Source organism: Capra hircus, chromosome 11 (genome assembly GCF_001704415.2).
Source record: "Capra hircus breed San Clemente chromosome 11, ASM170441v1, whole genome shotgun sequence".
Lineage (NCBI taxonomy): Eukaryota > Metazoa > Chordata > Mammalia > Artiodactyla > Bovidae > Capra > Capra hircus.
In genome coordinates, this window is record NC_030818.1 from 14,502,583 (window position 1) to 14,524,101 (window position 21,519).

At 42.4% G+C, this 21,519-nt stretch overlaps 1 protein-coding gene across 2 annotated transcripts in view; it reads right to left on the minus strand.

The window, feature by feature from the left end:
• Positions 1-13,140, minus strand: part of MEMO1 (mediator of cell motility 1) — a 111,523-nt gene extending 98,383 nt beyond the window's left edge. The window contains exons 1-2 of one of the 2 annotated variants that reach the window (XM_018055087.1): positions 13,034-13,140; positions 12,251-12,328 (exon numbers count right to left, since the gene is read on the minus strand). In XM_018055087.1, the coding sequence (XP_017910576.1) occupies positions 12,251-12,311 (61 nt within the window). In that variant the 5' untranslated portion in view covers positions 12,312-12,328; positions 13,034-13,140. The remainder of the gene's footprint in view (positions 1-12,250; positions 12,329-13,033) is intronic. The other variant, XM_018055088.1, reaches the window with a different exon arrangement.

Genomic DNA, 21,519 nt, shown 5'->3' on the forward strand with positions numbered 1-21,519 from the left:
GTCGTCCCCTTCTCCTCCTGCCCCCAATCCCTCCCAGCATCAGAGTCTTTTCTAATGAATCAACTCTTCACATGAGGTGGCCAAAGTACTGGAGTTTCAGGTTTAGCATCATTCCTTCCAAAGAAATCCCAGGGCTGGTTTCCTTCAGAATGGACTGGTTGGATCTCCTTGCAGTCCAAGGAACCTTCAAGAGTCTTCTCCAACACCACAGTTCAAATGCATCAATTCTTCAGCACTCAGCCTTCTTCACAGTCCAACTCTCACATCCATACATGACCACAGGAAAAACCATAGCCTTGACTAGGCGGACCTTAGTCGGCAAAGTAATGTCTCTGCTTTTGAATACACTATCTAGGTTGGTCATAACTTTTTTTCCAAGGAGTGAGCGTCTTTTAATTTCATGGCTGCAGTCACCATCTGCAGTGATTTTGGAGCCCCCCAAAATAAAGTCTGACACTGTTTCCACTGTTTCCCCATCTATTTCCCATGAAGTGATGGGACCGGATGCCATGATCTTCGTTTTCTGAATGTTGAGCTTTAAGCCAACTTTTTCACTCTCCTCTTTCACTTTCATCAAGAGGTTTTTTAGTTCCTCTTCAGTAATTAGAAAAATACAAATCAAAACCATAATGATACAAACTCAGTCTTTAGGATGACTATTATCAAAAAAAAAAAAGGAAAATAACAAGTGTTGCCAACGTTGTGAAAAAAAAAACAGAAACCCCACACACTGCTGGTAGAAATGTAAAATGGTGCAACTACTGTGGAAATCAGCTTGGTGTTTTGTCAAAAAGTTAAAACACAGCATTACTATAAAGTGAAGTCACTCAGTCATGTCTGACTCTTTGCGACCCTATGGACTGTAGCCTACCAGACTCCTCTGTCCATGGGATTTTCCATGGGTCCTGAAGTGGGTTGCCATTTCCTTCTCCAGGGGATCTTCCCAACCCAGGTATTGAACTGTATGACCCAGCAATTCTACTTCTAGATAGATATAAAAAATAACTAAAAGCAAGATTCAAGCAGACACTTGTACACCAACATTCACAGCAATGTCACTCACAAAAGTCAACCGGTAGAAATAACGGAAACGTCTGTCAACAAATAAATGAATAAGTAAACTGTGGTATATCATACAATGGGTAGTACTCATTTTTAGAAAAGAATTCTGCTAACATGCTACAACCTAAATGAACTCTGAAAACATGCCAAGTTAAATAAATCAGACATAAAAGGACAAATATTGTATGAATTCACTTAAATGCACCAAGGACAGGCAATATCATAGATAAAAAAGATGGGTTGCCACGGCTGAAGAAAGGGGTCAACAGAGAGTTAACTGCTTAAAGCGTACAAACCTCCAGTGGGAAAGATAAAAACATTCTAGAAATGGGTGCTGGAGATGGTTGTAAACAACACAAATGTGCTGATGTCAGAAAAGTAGACACATAGAAATTGGTAAAATAGTAAATTTTGTTACATATATTCCACCACAATTTTTTTAGGTGTCTTTGTATACCTGGGGCCTTGCCAGATAGTGTATGCCAACAATGTGACTTACTGTGAACTCCTATTTTTGTTCTCCTGCTAACCTGGGCCACATTGTATCAGTATGACCTCTGCAGGAGACAGGAGGGCTAGAGACTGAGTAGCTAGTCACAAAAGTGCCCATGCCTACAGACTGACCCTCAATAAAAACCTGGGTACCAAGGCCCAGCTGAGCTTCCCTGGTTGGCAGTATTTTACGCTTGCTGTCACGCATCACTGAGAGGACAACTGGACACTCACACCTGGTTCCTCCTGGACTCCACTATACGTACTTTTCCTCATTTTAATCTGTATTCTTTCTCTGTAATAAACCCCACCTGTAAGTATAACTGCTTTGATCCTTCTAACAAATCATCAAACCTGAAGGTGGTCTTGGTGACCCTTGACACACAAGGAAAAGCATATACCATATGTAAATATTAACCACAAGGAAGCTGGACTGGCTTCATTAATACAAAACAAGAAACAAAGTAAGAAATACTACCAAACAGAAAGAGGAACATATACTGTGATGCTCAGTTCACCAAGAAGGTGTAATTCCTAACAGGTATATCAGAAAACAGAGATTCACAAAACTTGAAGCAACAAATCAACAAAACTAAAAGAGAAAAATAGACAAATCCAGGATTACAGTTGGAATTTTAATACTCCTCTCAGGAATGGACAGACAAAAAAGGAAAATCAATAGGAACGTTAGATTTAAATACAACAACCCAACTTAACCTAATTAATATTTAGAGCGCATTCTACCTCACAACTACAGAAAACATACATTATTTTCAAACAAACACAGAACACTCAACAAGACAGACCATGTAATGAGCCATAAAACAAGCCCATTGTTAGATGTCTGAGCCCAAGGGAGAAAAACAGATGCATCATTTCCTAAACTTATCTGACCATAAACCCTTTCTGCAAAGGCATCTCCAAGGACTACTGTTTCTCAGAACACTTTGGGAAAACCTATTCCATTCATTTTCAATGTCTCCCCCTAAGCCTCCTCCTAACTGTGACTAATAAGAGTCAATAAATAACACCCTTTCCTTGACTATCAAGCCAGGATTAGTTAACACTTTGTTATTAACTACTTTGTTAGTTAACAACTTTGCTGTTCAGTAGCTCAGTCATGTCCGACTCTGCAACCCATGGACTGCCGCTTGCCAGGTTTCCCTGTCCCTCACTATTTCCCGGAGTTTGCTCAAGCAAACTCATGTCCATGGAGTCGGTGATGCCATCCAACCATCTCATCCTCTGTCGTCCCCTTCTCTTCCTGCCCTCAATCTTTCCCAGCATCAGGGTCTTTTCCAAAGAGTCAGCTCTTCGCATCAGGTGGCCAAAGTATTGGAGCTTCAGCTTCAGCATCAGTCCTTCTAATGAATATTCAGGGATGATCTCCTTTAGGGCTGACTGATTTGATCTCCTTGCAGTCCAAGGGACTCTCAAGAATCTTCTCCAGCACCACAGTTTGAAGGCATCAATTCTTCGGCGCTCAGCCTTTTTTACTGTCCAGCTTTCACATCCATACATGAAGACATCATGAAGTATACGCAAAAGTCCTAAGGCAGGTATAAGCTTGACGTATTTGTGGAACAAAAAGGGGGCCTGAATGGCTGGAACAGCATAAGGTAAACAACAAGCAATATGAGATAAAATGAGACCGTTGAGCAGAGGTGAAAGCATGTAAAACCTTCTAAGCCTTGGCAAGGATTTTTAAGTATGATTTTAAATATTAATATGATAGGATTTTTAGAAAATAATATTATCTTATTTACATTCTGAAAAGATCTCTCAGGCTGTTGTGTAAAGAATAGAATGGGAACTAGGCAACCAGTTAGGAAGCTCTGGGAGCAGGGTGAGAGACGGCTAAGACCAGAGTCGCTTAAACCAGATTAAATGTGCTTTTCTAAGAAAAAAAACTATATAAGTTGTGTTGAGATGCCTTAAAGCATTTTCCCTACTTGGCTCCAGGACACCTTCTCCTCACCAGAAGCTTCATCTATCTTCCTTACATGATAACCCTCACCTCCTCAAGTGCAAAGTGTTCTAAGGCTCACTCACAAACCTCTTTTTTTCTGGCCACTTTGATTCCTACAGTGATCTCATCCAGACACTTGGCTTCAAATATATTATCTGCGTGCATGCTCACATGCTCAGTCATGCTCAACTCTTTGCAACCCCATGTACTGTAGCCAGCCAGACTCCTCTGTCCATGGAACTTTCCAGGCAAGAATACTAGAGTGGGTTGCCATTTCCTCCTCCCTGGGATCTTCTCAACCCAGGGACTGAACCCATGTTCCCGCCACCTCCTGCATTAGTAGGCGAATTCTTTACTGCTGAGCCATCCAACATGATGATAATTCCCAATCTTATATCTCCATCCTAGGCGTCTCCCCTAAACTCCAGACTCACATATTCACTTAACTATAAAGCACACATCTCAAACTTAACAGACCAAAATCAAGCTTCTAACCTTCCCCCTCCAAACCTGTTTCTCTTCCTTATCTCAGACAACAGCAATTCCATTATTGCAATCTCAAGGATAAACCTTAGAGCTATCCATGACTCTTCTCTGCCTCTCATATCTCACTTTGAGTATGTCAGCAAATCCTTTTGACTCTACCATCGAAATATATCCAATAATCAACCACTTCTTATTCTCCCTCACAGCTATTACTCAATCCATCCCCATCTGTAAGATGGAGTACTACTTTCCTCTTAACTATTGGTGCAGGCCTTGCCACTGCTTTCACCATGCCCCAACTCTAGTCTACTCTTAACATAGCAGTCAAGCTGTTAGAGTTAAGTCTAAATTAGATCCTGTCACGAACTGCTCAAAATCTCCCAATGGCTATCTCACTCAAGTCCTCACACTGGTCTTCCAGACCTAATATCGTCTGACCACAACACGTTTGTGCCTCTGCCCCAGCTATTTTATTTTCCTCTTAACCTCATATCAAACCACCTCATGTCACTTCATTCTAGTTGCAATGGCCTTCTTGCATTCCTCAAATACTCCAGGCCTGCTCTAGCCACAGTACCTTTGAACTTGCTGTACCCCTGACCTGAAATTATATAGAATGCAAGGCTTGTTCTTTCACCTACTTCTTCACTCAAATGTAGGTCCAGTGAAGTCAACCCTTTCCTTGCCATTTAAAATTCCTCCCATTCTTTAACATTCCTCTTGCGTCAGCTCTTTGCTTTGTAGTTCTCCAAAGCACTTTCCTCTATCTAACGTACTTTATGTTTTACTTACCTTACTTATAGCCTGTCTCCAACTAGAATATAAACTCTATAGCGATTCTGTCTGTTTCATCTTCTTCTATGCACCTGTCCCTAGAGCAGTAGTACCTTTCAGACAGAACTGAGTCTGTCCAATACTGATAAATATGTTAAATAAAGCCTCTACAGAAGTGTCAAGTTTTGTTAGGCCCAAATTCAAATCCTAGATTTGATTAATCCTTGATTAATTAAATTCTACCAATTCTTTTGTCAGTTTTTATACCATATCAATAATACTCAATATTTCATAAATGTTTTTTAATCACACTTTTATTATTTTATAATATATTTACCTGACAATTATAGAGGTGCTTACTGATTCCAAATAGCTCAACTTCTTACTTACTCTGGCATTACTATAATTAGAAAGAACACTAGGCTTCAGCTACAAGTCCTAGGTTCAAATTCTAGCTCTACCACTTAACAGCAGATGACTCAGGCAATTTAGTCTCCTTCAAGTCTTAGTTTCTCATGAATAAAATAGCAAAGTGGGGGTGGATCAAAGACCTGCCCACCCTACCTGTCCTACACCTAATCATAAGATTATTCTGAAAATAAAAAATGTGTGAGACAATGCTTTACAAACCATAAATGAAATATAAATGCAAATATTGTAGTAAGGGAAAAACCTGACTGGAACAGAAAATCTCAGTGTTTGGGAAAGCATACTTCCTCGCCCCTAGTTTCAGAGTCAGACTGGCTCTTCCACTTACTTACTATACCTTAAACAACTTAAACAAGTTTCTCAAACTCTCTGAGTCATGGTTTCCACATCCATAAATGCAGATAATACCAAACTTGTAGCAGCCTTTTGAAGATTAGAAGTTACATACACATATATGTAAATACAACTACAGAATACATTTAACAAATGACATCTTTATTTGGTGTCTTGACTTTCTTCAAAATGGACAAAAACCCAAAAGTAGATAATATAAACTACACCACGAAGGTAGGGAAGATTTTTGACTTGGAAACTGCACGTGAAAGGACAAGAGAGAAAGTGAGAGAGAGGTAATTAAGCAATAATCTCAACAGTTTACCTAAGAAATTTGTTCTTTCTTTCTTGTCTTTCTCCAACATAAAATAACAAGATGAAGCACAAAGAAGAAAGTTCATTTCAAAACTAAATACTATACAGTATTTTCTCTTCAAAGAATGTGTTTGTTTCTCACACACCAAGATATATTTTGACACTCTAGAACTCAAGATACAAGCAATAAAAAAAGGTTGTGGTTTTCCAACGATAGAACCCTGATATAATTCTATTAAATATATTCATGAAATACAACAGAAAGAATTAAAACAACTTAAAAAAGCAAACTGCTATTAAGATATATCAAACAAACATTTCAAGAATGCTTTATGAAATCATTAGACTCTGATATATTTCCTTATTTCTATGGCACTAGTGATTATAAGCTATAACAACCAATTTCCGGGGGGGGAATACTCCCACATTATATACACACTTAAGATATAAAATATACCAATTTCAGAAAACATTAAAATGTAATACATCCCTCAGAGATGTTGAAAATGTTCTGTTTCTTGAGCTGGAGATAGTTACAAAGTATGTTATATTTCTGGATATTCATCAAAGTGTACCACCCATTTTACACACTTATTTACAATTTTTCTATATGTACATTTCAAAATAAATCTATGTAACCCACCAAAACCATACAGATACAGCTATCAAGCAAATGAATTACTGATCTTACTATGAAAGGTGAAAAGAAAGCTTTTAAAAGAAAACATAGGAAAGTTAAATTTCATGGGTAGAGATTTCATAAATGGAAACAAAAGAACACTAACCAATTGTTAACCAGACTTCTTTAAAATGAAGAACTTTTGAGTCACCAAGACACCAAGATCCTGAAAAAGCTACAGAGCAGAAGATATCTGCAATACTCCTATCTAAAAAGACTGTATCCAAAATACATAAAGAACTACATCAATACGGAAAAAGTAAATACTCTAGTAGAAAAAGGGCAAAAGACTTAAAAGACATTTCACAAAAGCAGAAGTTCAAATGGCTAATAAAAAAAGATGCTCAATTTCAACAGTCATTGGGAAAATAAAAACTACAATCAATGTCACTACACACCCTCCCAGCAATAACCAAAAATAAAAAGACTGACAATACCAAGTGTCGGCAAAGATGTGGAACAACTGGAACGCTCTCACACGCTGCCAGAGGGAGTATAAGTTTATGAAACCACTTGGTAGAACTTCAGCAAAATCTATTAAAAATGAATATATCATAGCCATAACTATGACCTAATAATTACACTAAAGGTACATACCCAATAAAAATGCATGTATGTGTTCATCAGGAAATAAGAGTACAAAAATTTCCAAAGCGGCAAAACTGTAAATAATGTAAATGTCCATCAACAGTAGAATGGAAAAACTGGTTTACTCATAGAATAGAATCAGTTCAGTTCAGTTGCTCAGTCGTGTCCGACTCTTTGTGACCCCATGAATCGCAGCACACCAGGCCTCCCTGTCCATCACCAACTCCCGGAGTCTACCCAAACTCACGTCCATCGAGTCGATGATGCCATCCAGCCAACTCATTCTCTGTCGTCCCCTTCTCCTCCTGCCCCCAATCCCTCCCAGCATCACAGTCTTTTCAAATGAGTCAACTCTTCCCATGAGGTGGCCAAAGTATTGGAGTTTCAGCTTCAGCATCAGTCCTTCCAAAGAACACCCAGGACTGATCTCCTTCAGGATGGACTGGCTGGATCTCCTTACAGTCCAAGGGACTCTCAAGAGTCTTCTCCAACACCGCAGTTCAAAAGCATCAATTCTTCAGCGCTCAGCTTATAGCTTAGTTTGTAAAGACTTTGCCTGCAGTGCAGGAGACCCGGGTTCAATTCCTGGGTTGGGAAGATCCCCTGGAAAAGGAAATGGCAACCCACTCCAGTAATCTTGCCTGGAGAATCCCATGGACAGAGGAGCCTGGCAGGCTACAGTCCATGGGGTTGCAAGAGACGGACACAACTTAGCGACAAACCCCCCAAACATTAGGATAGAATACAATAATAATAAACAAACCACAGTAAAACATGAATTAATCTCAAACATAATGTTGAGCAAAAGAAGCTCAAACAAGATATACTACATGATTCCTTTTATACAGAGTTCAAAAACAGACAAAACTTCCCCATGGTGTTAGAATACAAGGAATACAGTGCAAGTTGAGAATTCCAGTACTGACATTTGCTGAGCTGGCTGCTACTTACAATGATATCCCTATTCTGTGAAACTTCAATTGGCTGTACACTTTTCTCTATGTATGTCATATTTCTTTAAAAATCTTATATGAAATACAGTCCCCCTAACTAGTGAATCAAGATTTCTAATCCTTTTCTAACAAGATTCTTCACCTACATCATGCTCAGAGACTTAACTAGCAATGGTCCTATATGACGCCCAATGCTCTTAGGGATTCAGACATCAATATCTTTGTCCGAACCTCCTATATGCCAAGTACTTTAATGTTCACTTGTTCAGATACTTATTGAATATCTACTAGGTTGTACAAAACCAGCGCTGAGAACTTAAGGTATTAAAAAAATTAGTAGCAAATGATCCCTGGCTTCTAGTTCATAATCTTACAAAAGACCACACACATGGATAACAACGTAAATGTATGGAGATACACACCGGATATTATGGGAACACAAAGGAACATCAACGACAGACAGTGGGAGGAAAGGCATCAGGGTAGGCTTCTAGGAGGTGTTAACACCTGAGTCCTTAAAACATTAGAAGTTATCCTGGTGAAGTGCATTCCAACAGAGGAAATAGCTCGAATAAAAACACAGTGATAAGAAACAGCATAGTGTATTTAAAGAAACAATGAACAGCTGTTAGACATTGCTGAAGAGTAGTAAAAGGGAGAACAAGGATGGGACTGGGGGAAGTGGCAAGAGATAGAAAGATGCCAAGTCATGAAAGGGCTTAGACCTTATCCAATAGGCAAGATGGGCCAGTGAGGATTATGCAAAGAAATTATGTGGTCAGAGAGATTATCCAGGGAGCAATGCAGAGCATAGACTTAAGAGGAATCAAGCTGGCAGAAAGAACAGCAGTTAGGAGAGAGTTATAACTGTCCAGATAGAAGATAAGGGCCTGAAACAATGAAATGAAAGATACAACACACCCAGAAACAAATACAGAATACAGTCATACTGCTGATCTAGAAGTCACATTGAGAACCACTAACGTACACTATGTGTCAACGATTTTTTTCTGTAGGCCAATAAAAAGTAAAAAACTTTAGGCTTTACAAGCCACATACAGTCTCTACTGCACTTCTTGGTTTTTTTAAACCCTTTAAAAATGAAAAACCATACTTCACTAGTGGACTTTACAAAAAAAAAAAGTCACAGGCTGGATTTGGACTGCAGGCAATGTGAGTTTGCTGATCCCTGCTGTACACCCATAAAGAAGTGAGGATTAACCGTCCTACGAGATTAATTTTCCTAAAATGTTTCTTGTGCATCAGTGCCCCACTCAGAAACTTCTGCACTGGTTGTGACTGCCCACTGCATAAGTCAAATCCCTATGAATGTGTAGGGATCTACACCCTAGCTTCAACCAGGTCCTTGAACCACACCCCTGTGAGAACCTTCCATTCTTGTTAAACTGACCTACTTATACTCACCTGCTTCTGTATCTTTGTGGTGTTCCCCAATATACTTTCCCCTTTCCAAAGCTACCCAAATATTCTTCCTTCGAAACATAATTCTAATCTTTTGAAGTGATTCCACCCTCCTCCTAGCTTCTAGAAGCACTGCTTCAATTTATCTGATATTTACTTGCTGTCCTGAGTTACTACTTACTTCAAATTATCTTCCTGGAGGGCAGGGAATACTTGATACTTCTATCAATGGATCTAGCATATAGCTAGATGAAGATGTGTGTTATAAAACACATATATGTGTGCATACACTTTTTTTTCTGAACTAGCTATATAAATGAAGCATATTTTATTTCTCTCTTTTATCAGTAATTGAACAATTCTACAGACATAATCATTTAAATGCTGTAGGAACTACAAATGACAATCCAAAAGCATGTCTCCTATTATATGTTTTTAGGGTTAGTTTAAGGGAACAACAATAACACAAGTAAAATTTTTCCAATGGTCAATGGTACCAATCTAGGTACACTGGGGTCTAGGGGTCACTAGATTAAATCAAAATTTACTTACATATCTTTTTACTCATTTTTAAAACATGAAATCAGCTTTTAAAACTAAATTGCTTTAAATTCACCCTTAATTATTACTTAAGTCACACACACACACAAGCCACACATGGTCTGAATTTTTTTTAACAATAAACTTCTCCATGACAACTCACATTACCAAAATGACATTGACTTCATTCAGAATTTAGAGAAATGAGAATATAGTTAAAAAAATTTTTTAAGTTGTCCATTTTAGTTCACTATTGATAGTTTTAAAAACACAATGTCTTGAGCTAGATTAAAGAATTCTTAACATTGAGATTACTGAAGAAGTCTTTTCAAGTCTGAAGTGTGAACTATGCCTTATTTTACTATGAAAAAAATGTTCAAGAACCTATAAAAATTGCTCCAGAATCATTTGCCCACAGTTCAATGCAAACTACAAAAGAAGTTTAAAACACTTTTGAAAGGTATAGAAGACAAATTAACCAAAAGATGGTCATGAAAGTGAAAACTGAGACTCTGTAACGCTTCAGAACACACTGAAGAAAAAACGTTTAGTGACTTACAACCTTGAAAAGACTATTATTCATTGATAAATTTAATAGTAATAGTGCACTGACTGGAAGAGAAACCCAGGAACCAGTGACTCCCATTCCTGTTCTGCCACTGGTCTGTACAGAATCTTGGGCACATATGCATAAACTAAACAAGAAAAGCTTAGCTAACATTCTAGGTTGTGAGACCTGATGAAATATTTATGAAGTACTTTGGGACCATGAGGGAAGCCACTGTAACCATGAAAAGTCATCTGCTTAATGCAAAACTATAGCTACCTGTTAGGCCTACAAATCCTTTGTGTCTTCTTAACACAGGAAATCTTCAGTGAGTCAGTAAAGTGCATGCATTTAATGAGAGCTTAGCAACCTCAGAGAAATTAATTATCTTGCAAATCTTTGTCTTCTCACAAACCATGTCAGTGTCCAACCCAACCATTTGCAAAAGAAAACATGATCTGACTCACATTAAAGAGTTGGGTCTAGTTATTGATAAGCCAGTACCAAATGACGGAAAATTCAGGAATCACAGTGGAACTTTGTCACTTAACAGAAATGTGACTCCAGAAAGTAATCCCCCCAAACAGTCGTTCCAACCAGAGCTTTATTAAAGGGAAAATCCCTACACTCTTTTACATAAAGAGCTCTAAAATGTTTTTGGACAGTGTCGACAGAAGATTAAATTCACTCAAAACCTGACCACCGCGTTCGTTATTTCCAGCACCTGCTCGGTGTTGAGGCTTGAGAGGCCGCTCAGGAAAAGTGCTGATGCCATCTCCAGCTGCCCCTTTCGTGAATGACAGTAACAATGAAAACACCGACAAAAGAGCTGGGAGGCCACCCCAAGCCCCTGCTTAACAGTAGTCCTACCCTACCCCCAACGGGCTGAGCTGCAAATCCCAGGAAAGGGCCTCCTCTCCCAGATCTCCCAAGCCCAGACCTTGCGTCCAGTCTGACAAGCGAAAAAGTACTACCCTTCACTCCTCTCAAGACGGCAGAGCACCTGAAGAGGTGAGGGAGAATGCGGCCTCCCGTTCTCAACTGTCGGGGTGGGGGTGGGGGGTGGAGAGGGCGAAGGGTGCCTGGCAGGAGGCGGGCGAGCAGAGACCGGGTGCACCCGGGAGGCTGAGAACTCCCCGGGTCCCGCGGGCGCCGTTCGGGCAGGAGAGGAGAGGAGAGGAGACGGGAGGGGAGGGAAGGGGAGAGGAAGGCGCGTCCCTCCCGCGGCCGGAGGGTCGCGCGGAGGAAGCGGGACTCGGGCGCCTGGTGAACGGTCCTCCCCAGGGTGGCTGCGGCCGGCCACCCGCTTCCCGGGAGCTGGAGGAGGCGACGAGGAGGCTCGGTCGGGTAGCACATTCTTTGCCCCAGCCGGGTCCCGAGGGAGGGCGCAGGCTGCGGAGGAGGCAACTCTCCCTCTCGCCCAACTCCGGGCAGAGCGTGAGGGTGGCCGGCCCCGGGCTGCCCGGCAGGATGCCGCCCGGGTCGGGCAGGCGGCGAGGCCGGCCTCCGGCCCGCTCCCTCCCCACGCGGTCCGCGGCCGGCGGCCGTCCGCGCCCTGGTCCCTCCCGCCGCCGCGCGGGGCCGGGCCGCCGAGCTCGGGCGGCCGGGCGCCGGGCCAGGCGGCGGCGGCGGCGGGCGGGCCGGCCGGCCTGGGGCCCTACCTGAGGCTGTGTACCAGCTCCCGGCGTGACTGGCTTCCCGGCAGACCACTCGGTTGGACATCTTGGTGCCTGTGCCGCCTATGGTGCACGAGGATGAATGAGGAGGCGGCGGCGGCAGCGGCGGCAGGAGCGGCTCCGCGAGGGGACGAGACACCGCGGGCCCAGCCCAGGAGGAGGCGGCAGCGGGGAGGGGATCGACCCGGCCCAGGAGGAGGAGGAAGAGGAGGAGGCGGCGGCCCGGGAGGAGGAGGAGGAGGAGATGGCAGCCGGGGCGGTGGCGGCGGCGGCAACAATCACCACAAACTCGGGCGGCCGCCGGAAGACGGGGCCCGCGGCGGCCTCACGCCGAAGCTCGGAGAGCCGTGGCCCCGGCCCCCGGAGTCGCCGCTGCTGCCCAGCCGGGGCTGGTTCCTCCGAGCCGCCCCCACGGCCCCCTCCCTTCCCGGTCGGCCTCCCCGAGCCACCGCCGGTGACCCCACCCCCGTGACTCCACGCCCGCCCCCTCCCCCCACCCCCGGCGGGACTCCCCGCACCCACCCCCACCCCCAGGCCCGGCCGGGCCCTCCTGCCCGCCCGGCTGCCGGCCCGCCGGCCCCGCCCCGCCCCGCTCCTCCTCCGGCTGCGCGGCGAGGTTAACGGCGGACACCGGACAGGCCAGACGGCATCTGGGGTCGGGCGGCCCCGCGAGGAAGCAGCGGCGGCTGCGGCTCTGCGCACACAAAAGCCCAGGGCCGGGGCCTGAACCGGGGAAGGCAGCCTAGAGAAGAGCCAACGCTTCCTTACTCGCCACTCTAACGGGTCCTGCCCACTGAGCATGCCCAGCAGCCGCTGCCAGGCCCGCCGAGGAATCTCACCGTGCACGCTCCGCTCTCCGGGGTTTAGCGGCAGCAGAGGCGGGGAGGGGGAGGGCGCGCGGAGCAGGACGCAGCCGCAGGGCAAGCCCCCTCCCCCAACCAACTTCCTTAAACCGAGAACACCGAGGGCTCTTCGGTGCAGCTTTCCACGTGGAAAGTCCCCTGTCTTCCCCACCACACGCAGGAACCCTTAGTGGGTGCTTACCCCCAAGGCTTCACTCCTAGGCACGCAAGTCTGTCGCCACGTTGGAAAGTTCATTTGCAGAAGCAGGTGTGCCTGTGGTGCAGCAAATGCTGTTTTTGCTTCACAGGGCCACCCTTACCACCTAATCGTGGCTTCGATACTGTAAAGTTGTCTTGTTTCGATTTATGTTTATGTAAGTGCATATCTTAACTCTGTACCTGGGCGACAGTGTGACATAGCTAGCCTCAGTTATTCTCATCTATGAAATGGTCGTAACAATACTCGAGGTGTTAAGAGAGCCTAGTACATTGGCTTCCCTCATAGCTCAGTTGGTAAAGACTGCCTGCAGTGCAAAAGATCAGGGTTCGATTCCTGGGTTGGGAAGGGATAAGGAAATGGCAACCCACTCCAGTAATCTTGCCTGGAGAATCCCATGAACAGAGGAGCCTGGCTGGCTGCAGTCCGTGGGGTTGCAAGAGCCAGACACGACTTAGCGGCTAAACCCCCAAACATTATTTCCAACCCTCAATTGTCTTTTAAATCCCACCGCAAGCGTCAGAAACAAAGATTTATATTAAAATTATATAATAATCGCAGTAAAGTAGAATATCTTGGACCTCCAAGAAAATGTTATGGAGTAGACCATTCCAAAACTAGGAAGAGAGTAAGAGCAAATGGCATGCTCTCGATGAAAGACTTGGAATTAAAACTAAAACATTGTTATATCTGAAATTCACACTAAACAGATCCGTATAGTGAATATAGTGAAGTCACTCAGCCGTGTCCGACTCTTTGCGACCCGGTGGACTGTAGCTTACCAGCCTCCTCTGTCCATGAGATTTTCCAGGCAATAGTCCTGGAGTGGATTGTCATTTCCTTCTCCCGGGGATCTTCCCAACCCAGGGATGGAACCCGGGTCTCCCGCATTGTAAACAGACGCTTTACCGTCTGCGCCACCAGGGAAGTCTAAACAGTTCTGTGGTAGAGGCCGTGGAAAAGGTGAGAATAGAAAGTGTAGTACCTGAAAAAAAAAATCTATTACTATGACACTAGGAAAATTTGAAAATTATGCACAGTCGTTTGCTTTGGCCTCTAAACAGATCCGTGGTAGAGGCCAAAGCAAACGACTGTGCTTAATTTTCAAGTTTTCCTAGTGTCATAGTAATAGATTTTTTTTTTTTTCAGGTACTACACTTTCTATTCTCACCTTTTCAACTTTAAGGTCCATGGATCTTGCTTGAGATCCCAGTCCTGGTCAATTACTGGAACATTTCTGACTTTCACACCTTTTTATACACTCTTTTTACGCTGCAAAAAAAAACCCCTCCATTCTATGTAGTTCTGTGTTCAATTTTTAACCTTCTCACTTCACCACTAACCTGTCCAAATATTGGAGGGTGGGGGTACACATACCAAGTTGTCAATCTAGGGATAACAGAAAAAGGAGGGCTGAAGCCGATTCCCTGTTACTCTTTCTGAAGTGACAAAACTCAGTGATAACTGATGAAATTGTAAACACTTCACTGTAAATTTCAAGAAAAGGAAATAGTTGATATGGTTTATATGGTGTAAGAACATTGATTGCCCTGTCACTCATCAGCTATGTGATTATGGATATCTAGTAATTTAACCTTTTCAACCCTCAGTTATCGCATCTGTGAAATGCAAACAGCAGTCATATTTAACTCACAGGCTTGCTGTGAGAATCACCAAGTAAGGCACCTGAAAACAACTTATAAACTGTTCTTTGTAAATGTTTGTTTTCTCATTATTCTCTGCTCCTAGCAACAAGCCTAGGTCTCATTCCAAACTAGTAATCTAATCTAAAATTAAGCATCCTCTCTATTAAAATGCTCAGTTGGAGGCTTCTTTCCTCAAAGGATTTTTCTTACTGATCACACTCAACAAAGACCACAATGCCAAGTGAAGTCAAAGACTAGAGGATCTTCTATTATCTCACGAATGCTCTTAATATATCGCATCATACTCCTCTTGTCCATCTTATTCTGGCTACTTTATTCAAAGATAAACTCTTTAAACTACTCACTTACTCACAACCCCTAAATTTAGGAAGATCCATATAAATACTTGATCCATGGAAAATACTTGATATCCTAGAAGAAGCCTGTTTGGCAATACTGTACACTTCATATTAACAATTCCATTATATCTACCAAGGATTTGGGTTTGACACTCCACAAACATCATCCAAAGTAAAGGGCAAGGAGGAAATCTTCATTAATAGTCTTCATGAAGCACAGACTTCAACAAATAAGATACCCAGAACCCAACATTAATAACTATCTTCTGAAATAGCATGTCAGAGAATCACTGCATCAGGTTGTACTAACAACTAGAAACAAACACAGTATCTGTCGATGATACTTGTTAATTTAGGATATATCCATATGTATACACCCTTTAAAAACAATAAGGTAGAATATACTGGTATGGAAAGAACTCCAAAAAAAATGCAAAAAGCAAATTGCACAACAATGTGTACAGTTACAATAGCATTTGTGTAAAACCAGATACTTCTCACACACTTGCATATACATGGAATACTTCTAGAAAAATATAACAAACTGCTAACAGTGTACATCTTTGTGTATCTTTTGAACTTTGTGCCATATACATATAGTACCTATACCCCAAAATAATTGAGTAATTTATTAGGCTTGATTTTTGGAGCTTATATGGCAGTATTAAACTGACCATTTTTAAACCTTCAGTTCAGTTCAGTCCAGTTCAGTCCCTCAGTCATGTCCGACTCTTTGCGACCCCATGAATCGCAGCATGCCAGGGCTCCCTGTCCATCACCAACTCCCGGAGTTCACTCAGACTCGCGTCCATCAAGTCCGTGATGCCATCCAGCCATCTCATCCTCAGTCGTCCCCTTCTCCTCCTGCCCCCAATCCCTCCCAGCATCAGAGGCTTTTCCAATGAGTCAACTCTTCCCATGAGGTGGCCAGAGTACTGGAGTTTCAGCTTTAGCATCATTCCTTCCAAAGAAATCCCAGGGCTGATCTCCTTCAGAATGGACTGGTTGGATCTCCTTGCAGTCCAAGGGACTCTCAAGAGTCTTCTCCAACACCACAATTCAAAAGCATCAATTCTTCGGTGCTCAGCCTTCTTCACAGTCCAACTCTCACATCCATACATGACCAATGGGAATCCATAGCCTTGACTAGACGGACCTTAGTCGGCAAAGTAATATCTCTGCTTTTGAATATGCTGTCTAGGTTGGTCATAACTTTTCTTCCAAGGAGTAAGCATCTTTTCATTTCATGGCTGCAGTCACCATCTGCAGTGATTTTGGAGCCCCCAAAAATAAAGTCTGACACTGTTTCCACTGTTTCCCCATCTATTTCCCATGAAGTGATGGGACCGGATGCCATGATCTTCGTTTTCTGAATGTTGAGCTTTAAGCCAACTTTTTCACTCTCCTCTTTCACTTTCATCAAGAGGCTTTTGAGTTCCTCTTCACTTTCTGCCATAAGGGTGGTGTCATCTGCATATCTGAGGTTATTGATATTTCTCCCAGCAATCTTGATTCCAGTTTGTGTTTCTTCCAGTCCAGCATTTCTCATGATGTACTCTGCATAGAAGTTAAATAAGCAGGGTGACTATATACAGCAACTGGGCTTCCCTTGTGGCTCAGCTGGTAAAGAATCTGCCTGCAATGCAGGAGACCTGAGTTTGATCCCTGAGTTGGGAAGATCCCCTGGAGAGGATCCCCTGGAGGGAAAGGCTACCCATTCCAGTATTCTGACCTAGAGAATTCCATGAACTGTATAGCCCATGGGGTTGCAAAGAGTCGGACACCACTGAGCGACTTTCACCTTCACTTTATACACAACTGCTAGATTGAGGAGCCCTCTAATTACTAAGGCTGTTTACCAGAAAAATATTCTAGAATACCACAGGGTTTTGAAAAAATGAAGCTTGAGAAAACAGTTTAGCATAAGGATGCTCTTTTGATTTCAGTTAACAATATAACCTAGTATCAGTTGACTCAGCCCTTTTCTTCTTTAGAAATCATTCTCCATAAGGAATATTTACTAAACCCTTACTATGTATCTGACACTAGGCTAAGTCTTTACATATTTAATGATTCCCACAAGATGAAAACTTGTTCATTTCCAATTTTTTGGAGTAAATTTTGTACATAGAGCTTTCTGCAAATTTTTTAATTATTTAGGATTAACAAACAGATAAATTAAACTGAGTCAAAAGATTTAAAGTGTTTAAAGGCTTACGAGTTTTCTTATAAAGAAAATTCTTATTCGACTGCCCCCTCTAGCTCCAGTGATCTATTTCCCTAGATCACTTACTTTAACTCCAGAGATTTTAAGCAAGTGGATTCTCAGAAGTAGTCATTTACACCATCCATCTTTTTCCCCTTTATGTATCAGGCCTATTTGTTAATACCTTTTCGGAATCCAGTCCAGGAACATACCTGGCTACGATATTTAATGCAGTCCCTACAACCATTCTATCATGTTGCTAATGGGAGGTTATCAGTCTTAAAATCTCCTATGTGTGTGTGTACGCTCATTTGTGTCTGAGTCTTTGTGACCCCTTGGACTGTAGCCCACCAGGCTCCTCTGTCCATGGGATTTCCCAGGCAAGAATACTGGAGTGGGTTGCCATTTCCTCCTCCAGGGGATCTTCCTGACCCAGGGATTGAATCTGCGTCACCTGTGTCTCCTGCATTACAGTTGGCTTCTTGACCCACTGAGCCACCTGGAAGGCCCAAAATCTCCTATACCTTTTCCTAAATGAAATTTAAACAAAGGTTCAATATTCTCCCAATAGGCTCATCAGAATTAGGAAGACAGTTTAGTTTCCTTCTACTAAAACTTATATTTTTTTGGCCCCAGCATGTGGGAATCTCAGTTCCCTGACCGGGATTAAACCTGTGCCCTTGGCAGTGAGAAAGTGAAGAGGAACTAAAAAGCCTCTTGATGAAAGTGAAAGAGGAGAGTGAAAAAGTTGGCTTAAAGCTCAACATTCAGAAAACTAAGATTGTGGCATCTGGTCCCATCACTTCATGGCAAATTGATGGGGAAACAGTCAGACTTTATTTTTCTGGGCTCCAAAATCACTGCAGATGGTGATTGCAGCCATGAAATTAAAAGATGCTTACTCCTTGGAAGGAAAGTTATGACCAACCTAGATAGCATATTCAAAAGCAGAGACATTACTTTGCTGACTAAGGTCCATCTAGTCAAGGCTATGGTTTTTCCAGTGGTCACGTATGGATGTGAGAGTTGGACTGTGAAGAAAGCTGAGCACCAAAGAATTGATTCTTTTGAACTGTGGTGTTGGAGAAGACTCTTGAGAGTTCCTTGGACTGCAAGGAGATCCAACCAGTCCATTCTGAAGATCAGCCCTGGGTGTTCTTTGGAAGGAATGATGCTAAAGCTGAAACTCCAGTACTTTGGCCACCTCATGCGAAGAGTTAACTCATTGGAAAAGCCTCTGATGCTGGGAAGGATTGGGGGCAGGAGGAGAAGGGGATGACAAAGGATGAGATGGCTGGATGAGATCACCGACTTGATGGACTTGAGTTTGAGTGAACTCCAGAAGTTGGTGATGGACAGGGAGGCCTGGCGTGCTGCAATTCATGCGGTCGCAAATAGTCGGACACGACTGAGCGACTGAACTGAACTGAATTTGGCAGTGAAAGCGCAGAGTCCTAAACACTAGACCACCAGGGAAGTCCCTGTTTTTCCAATTTAAGGTCTCTATATCCTTTGGGAATCTATTCCTGATTTACTGTACTGGTCCTCTCACTTATCCACCTTTTTCAAGAAATTCACTCCATAGGATATTGCTCTATTATTGTACTCTATTATTGTAAAATTTGCTTACTAAACATTATCTTCCTAATCAAAGGATAGGAATTGGTTCCACAGTATAATTGTCAGCTACACATGAAATACCTCCTCAAAGTATAGCAGAAGCTTGCTTAAGTGATTCCTATTTAACCAGCTTACTGGAGTAAAGCGATGTTCTCCACCTCCATAGTAAATACACTGAGCCATGTCCACCACAAGCTGAATTCTTAAAGCTGGTAGATTACACTTAGGAAATTCACTGTTGCAACTCTTCTCCCAGGTGTGTGCATATCACTAACAAGGCTTAATCACATTCTCCAACCTATTTATACCAGATGTACAAGGTACTGCCATTACATAATAAAATATTACACAAGCCAATGAAATAGAAATACATAATGCAAAAAGTGTTAGTACAGAAATTAGGTGAAATGCTTTGGACTCAATAAAAACAATTGTCAAATGAGAAGCAGATAAGGTGACCAAAGGCAGGAGGAAATAACTCATGAAAAAAGGGTCACTATACACTTAACACCTTAAGGCATGAAGATCTTATGTCTAAGAGCTTACTCTACTTTCAAAAAATCTGAAACTGCATACATTATAGGAGTGGTTTGTGGAAGAAATACAGAATTCCAATCAAAGAATCCATACCCAGAGCAATGGCTGAAATCAAAAATATTACCAAGTTAATAACAGATTAAGATAAAAAAAAACTATCCAGTGTCTTTTATGATTCCTTATTATGACTCCTTCTTTTAATCTACCAACCAGATAAGAGGGTTTCTATTGTACACACATACAGACAGACTGATTTTTTCCCCCTCAAGGAAAAGCTTTAAGCACACCTGAGGGCAATACAGCATTAAGGGGAGGGAGCCAATACAGCATTTGAGCTGGGTTTGAATCTCTGCCCCGAACTTACTTCCCCTATAACTTTAAGCAAGCTAATTAAATCTCACTTTTTTCACCTAAACCTGCATCACAGGGTTTTGAGGATTAAATGACAATTCATGTATTTAGAATGGTGCTTGGCATGTGGAAAGCGCTAAGTAGGATGTGCACTGCCAGCAAGACCTGCCTATTCTCAGCCCTTACTGAAAAAGGTATCAACTTAAAGACTGAATAATTTAAGCCCTATCTTGAAGATAACTCAGTAGAACACTAAAAGTAATGCAGCGCTAGGCAGAGTACTGAATTACTTCTAAGTAGTCGCTAACCTAAGGTGGTATGAGAATGCCTTAGAGTTTCTCTCAAATTGAGAAGCCCAGGCTCTATCCCAGTTGCATCAGGCTCTCCAGGGTCCAGGCATCCAGAGAGATAACAGATATAATTTCTATTTATACTTTTAATATATTTTTTATATATTTATATATGAAAAATTTCACAAGTGGCTCTGATGTGAATCACTGATGGACTGTTGAAACTATTTATGCTTTAATAAAAGACTACCCAATTAGTACTTATAGGGAATATAGTGAAGTCGCTCAGTCGTGTCCGACTCTTTGCGACCCCGTGGACTGTAGCCTACCAGGCTCCTCTGTCCCTGGGATTTTCCAGGCAACAGTCCTGGAGTGGATTGCCATTTCCTTCTCCAGGGTATCTTCCCAACCCAAGGATAGAACCCAGGTCTCCCGCATTGTAGACAGACGCTTTACTGTCTGTGCCGCCAGGGAAGTCTGAATTAGTGCTTACTCAAATTTAACAAGGCAGAGTAACATATTAATCAAATCACCAAAATAAATTGTTAAATTAATACTTGCAAAAACTATAAGCAGTGTATGAGTCCAGTATTTCCAGGTTTTTCCCATTAAACCTATCAACCCACATAGATACATCAAAACTCTATCACCTCCCCAAGTGTCACTCCTTTTTTGCTATATTAAAGAGAACTTTAAAGTTTTTGCTGTATTAAAGAGAACTGTAAGACATACCATATCAGCATTACATTTCTAACTCTGCCTTCACATGTTTAGTTAGCTTGGAGACATGTCTCTAACATGCTTCCAAAGCAGGGTTTCTCAACCTTAGCGCTACTGACATTTTGAGCTGGATGATTTGGGGGAATGAGTGGGACACCCAGGCTGTCTGTGCATTAAGATTATTTAGCAGTGTTCCTGGCAATTATCCACTAGATGCCAGTAGAATCTCACCTTACTCCAGTTACGACACCAAAATGTTTCTGGACATCCCCTAATGTCCCTTGGGAAAGGAGGGGAGACGGGCGCGAAATCACTCCCAGTTGAGAAACCACTGTTCTAGTGAATGTTTTTCCTGCCTGGCTCTCTGCAGACAATTTTCTCTTTTCTGAGCTAGTGCATTACTTCAATTTCTTCATACAGGACAAAGTGAGCAGACCTGAAAAACAAAAAAAGGACTAGCTGGTGT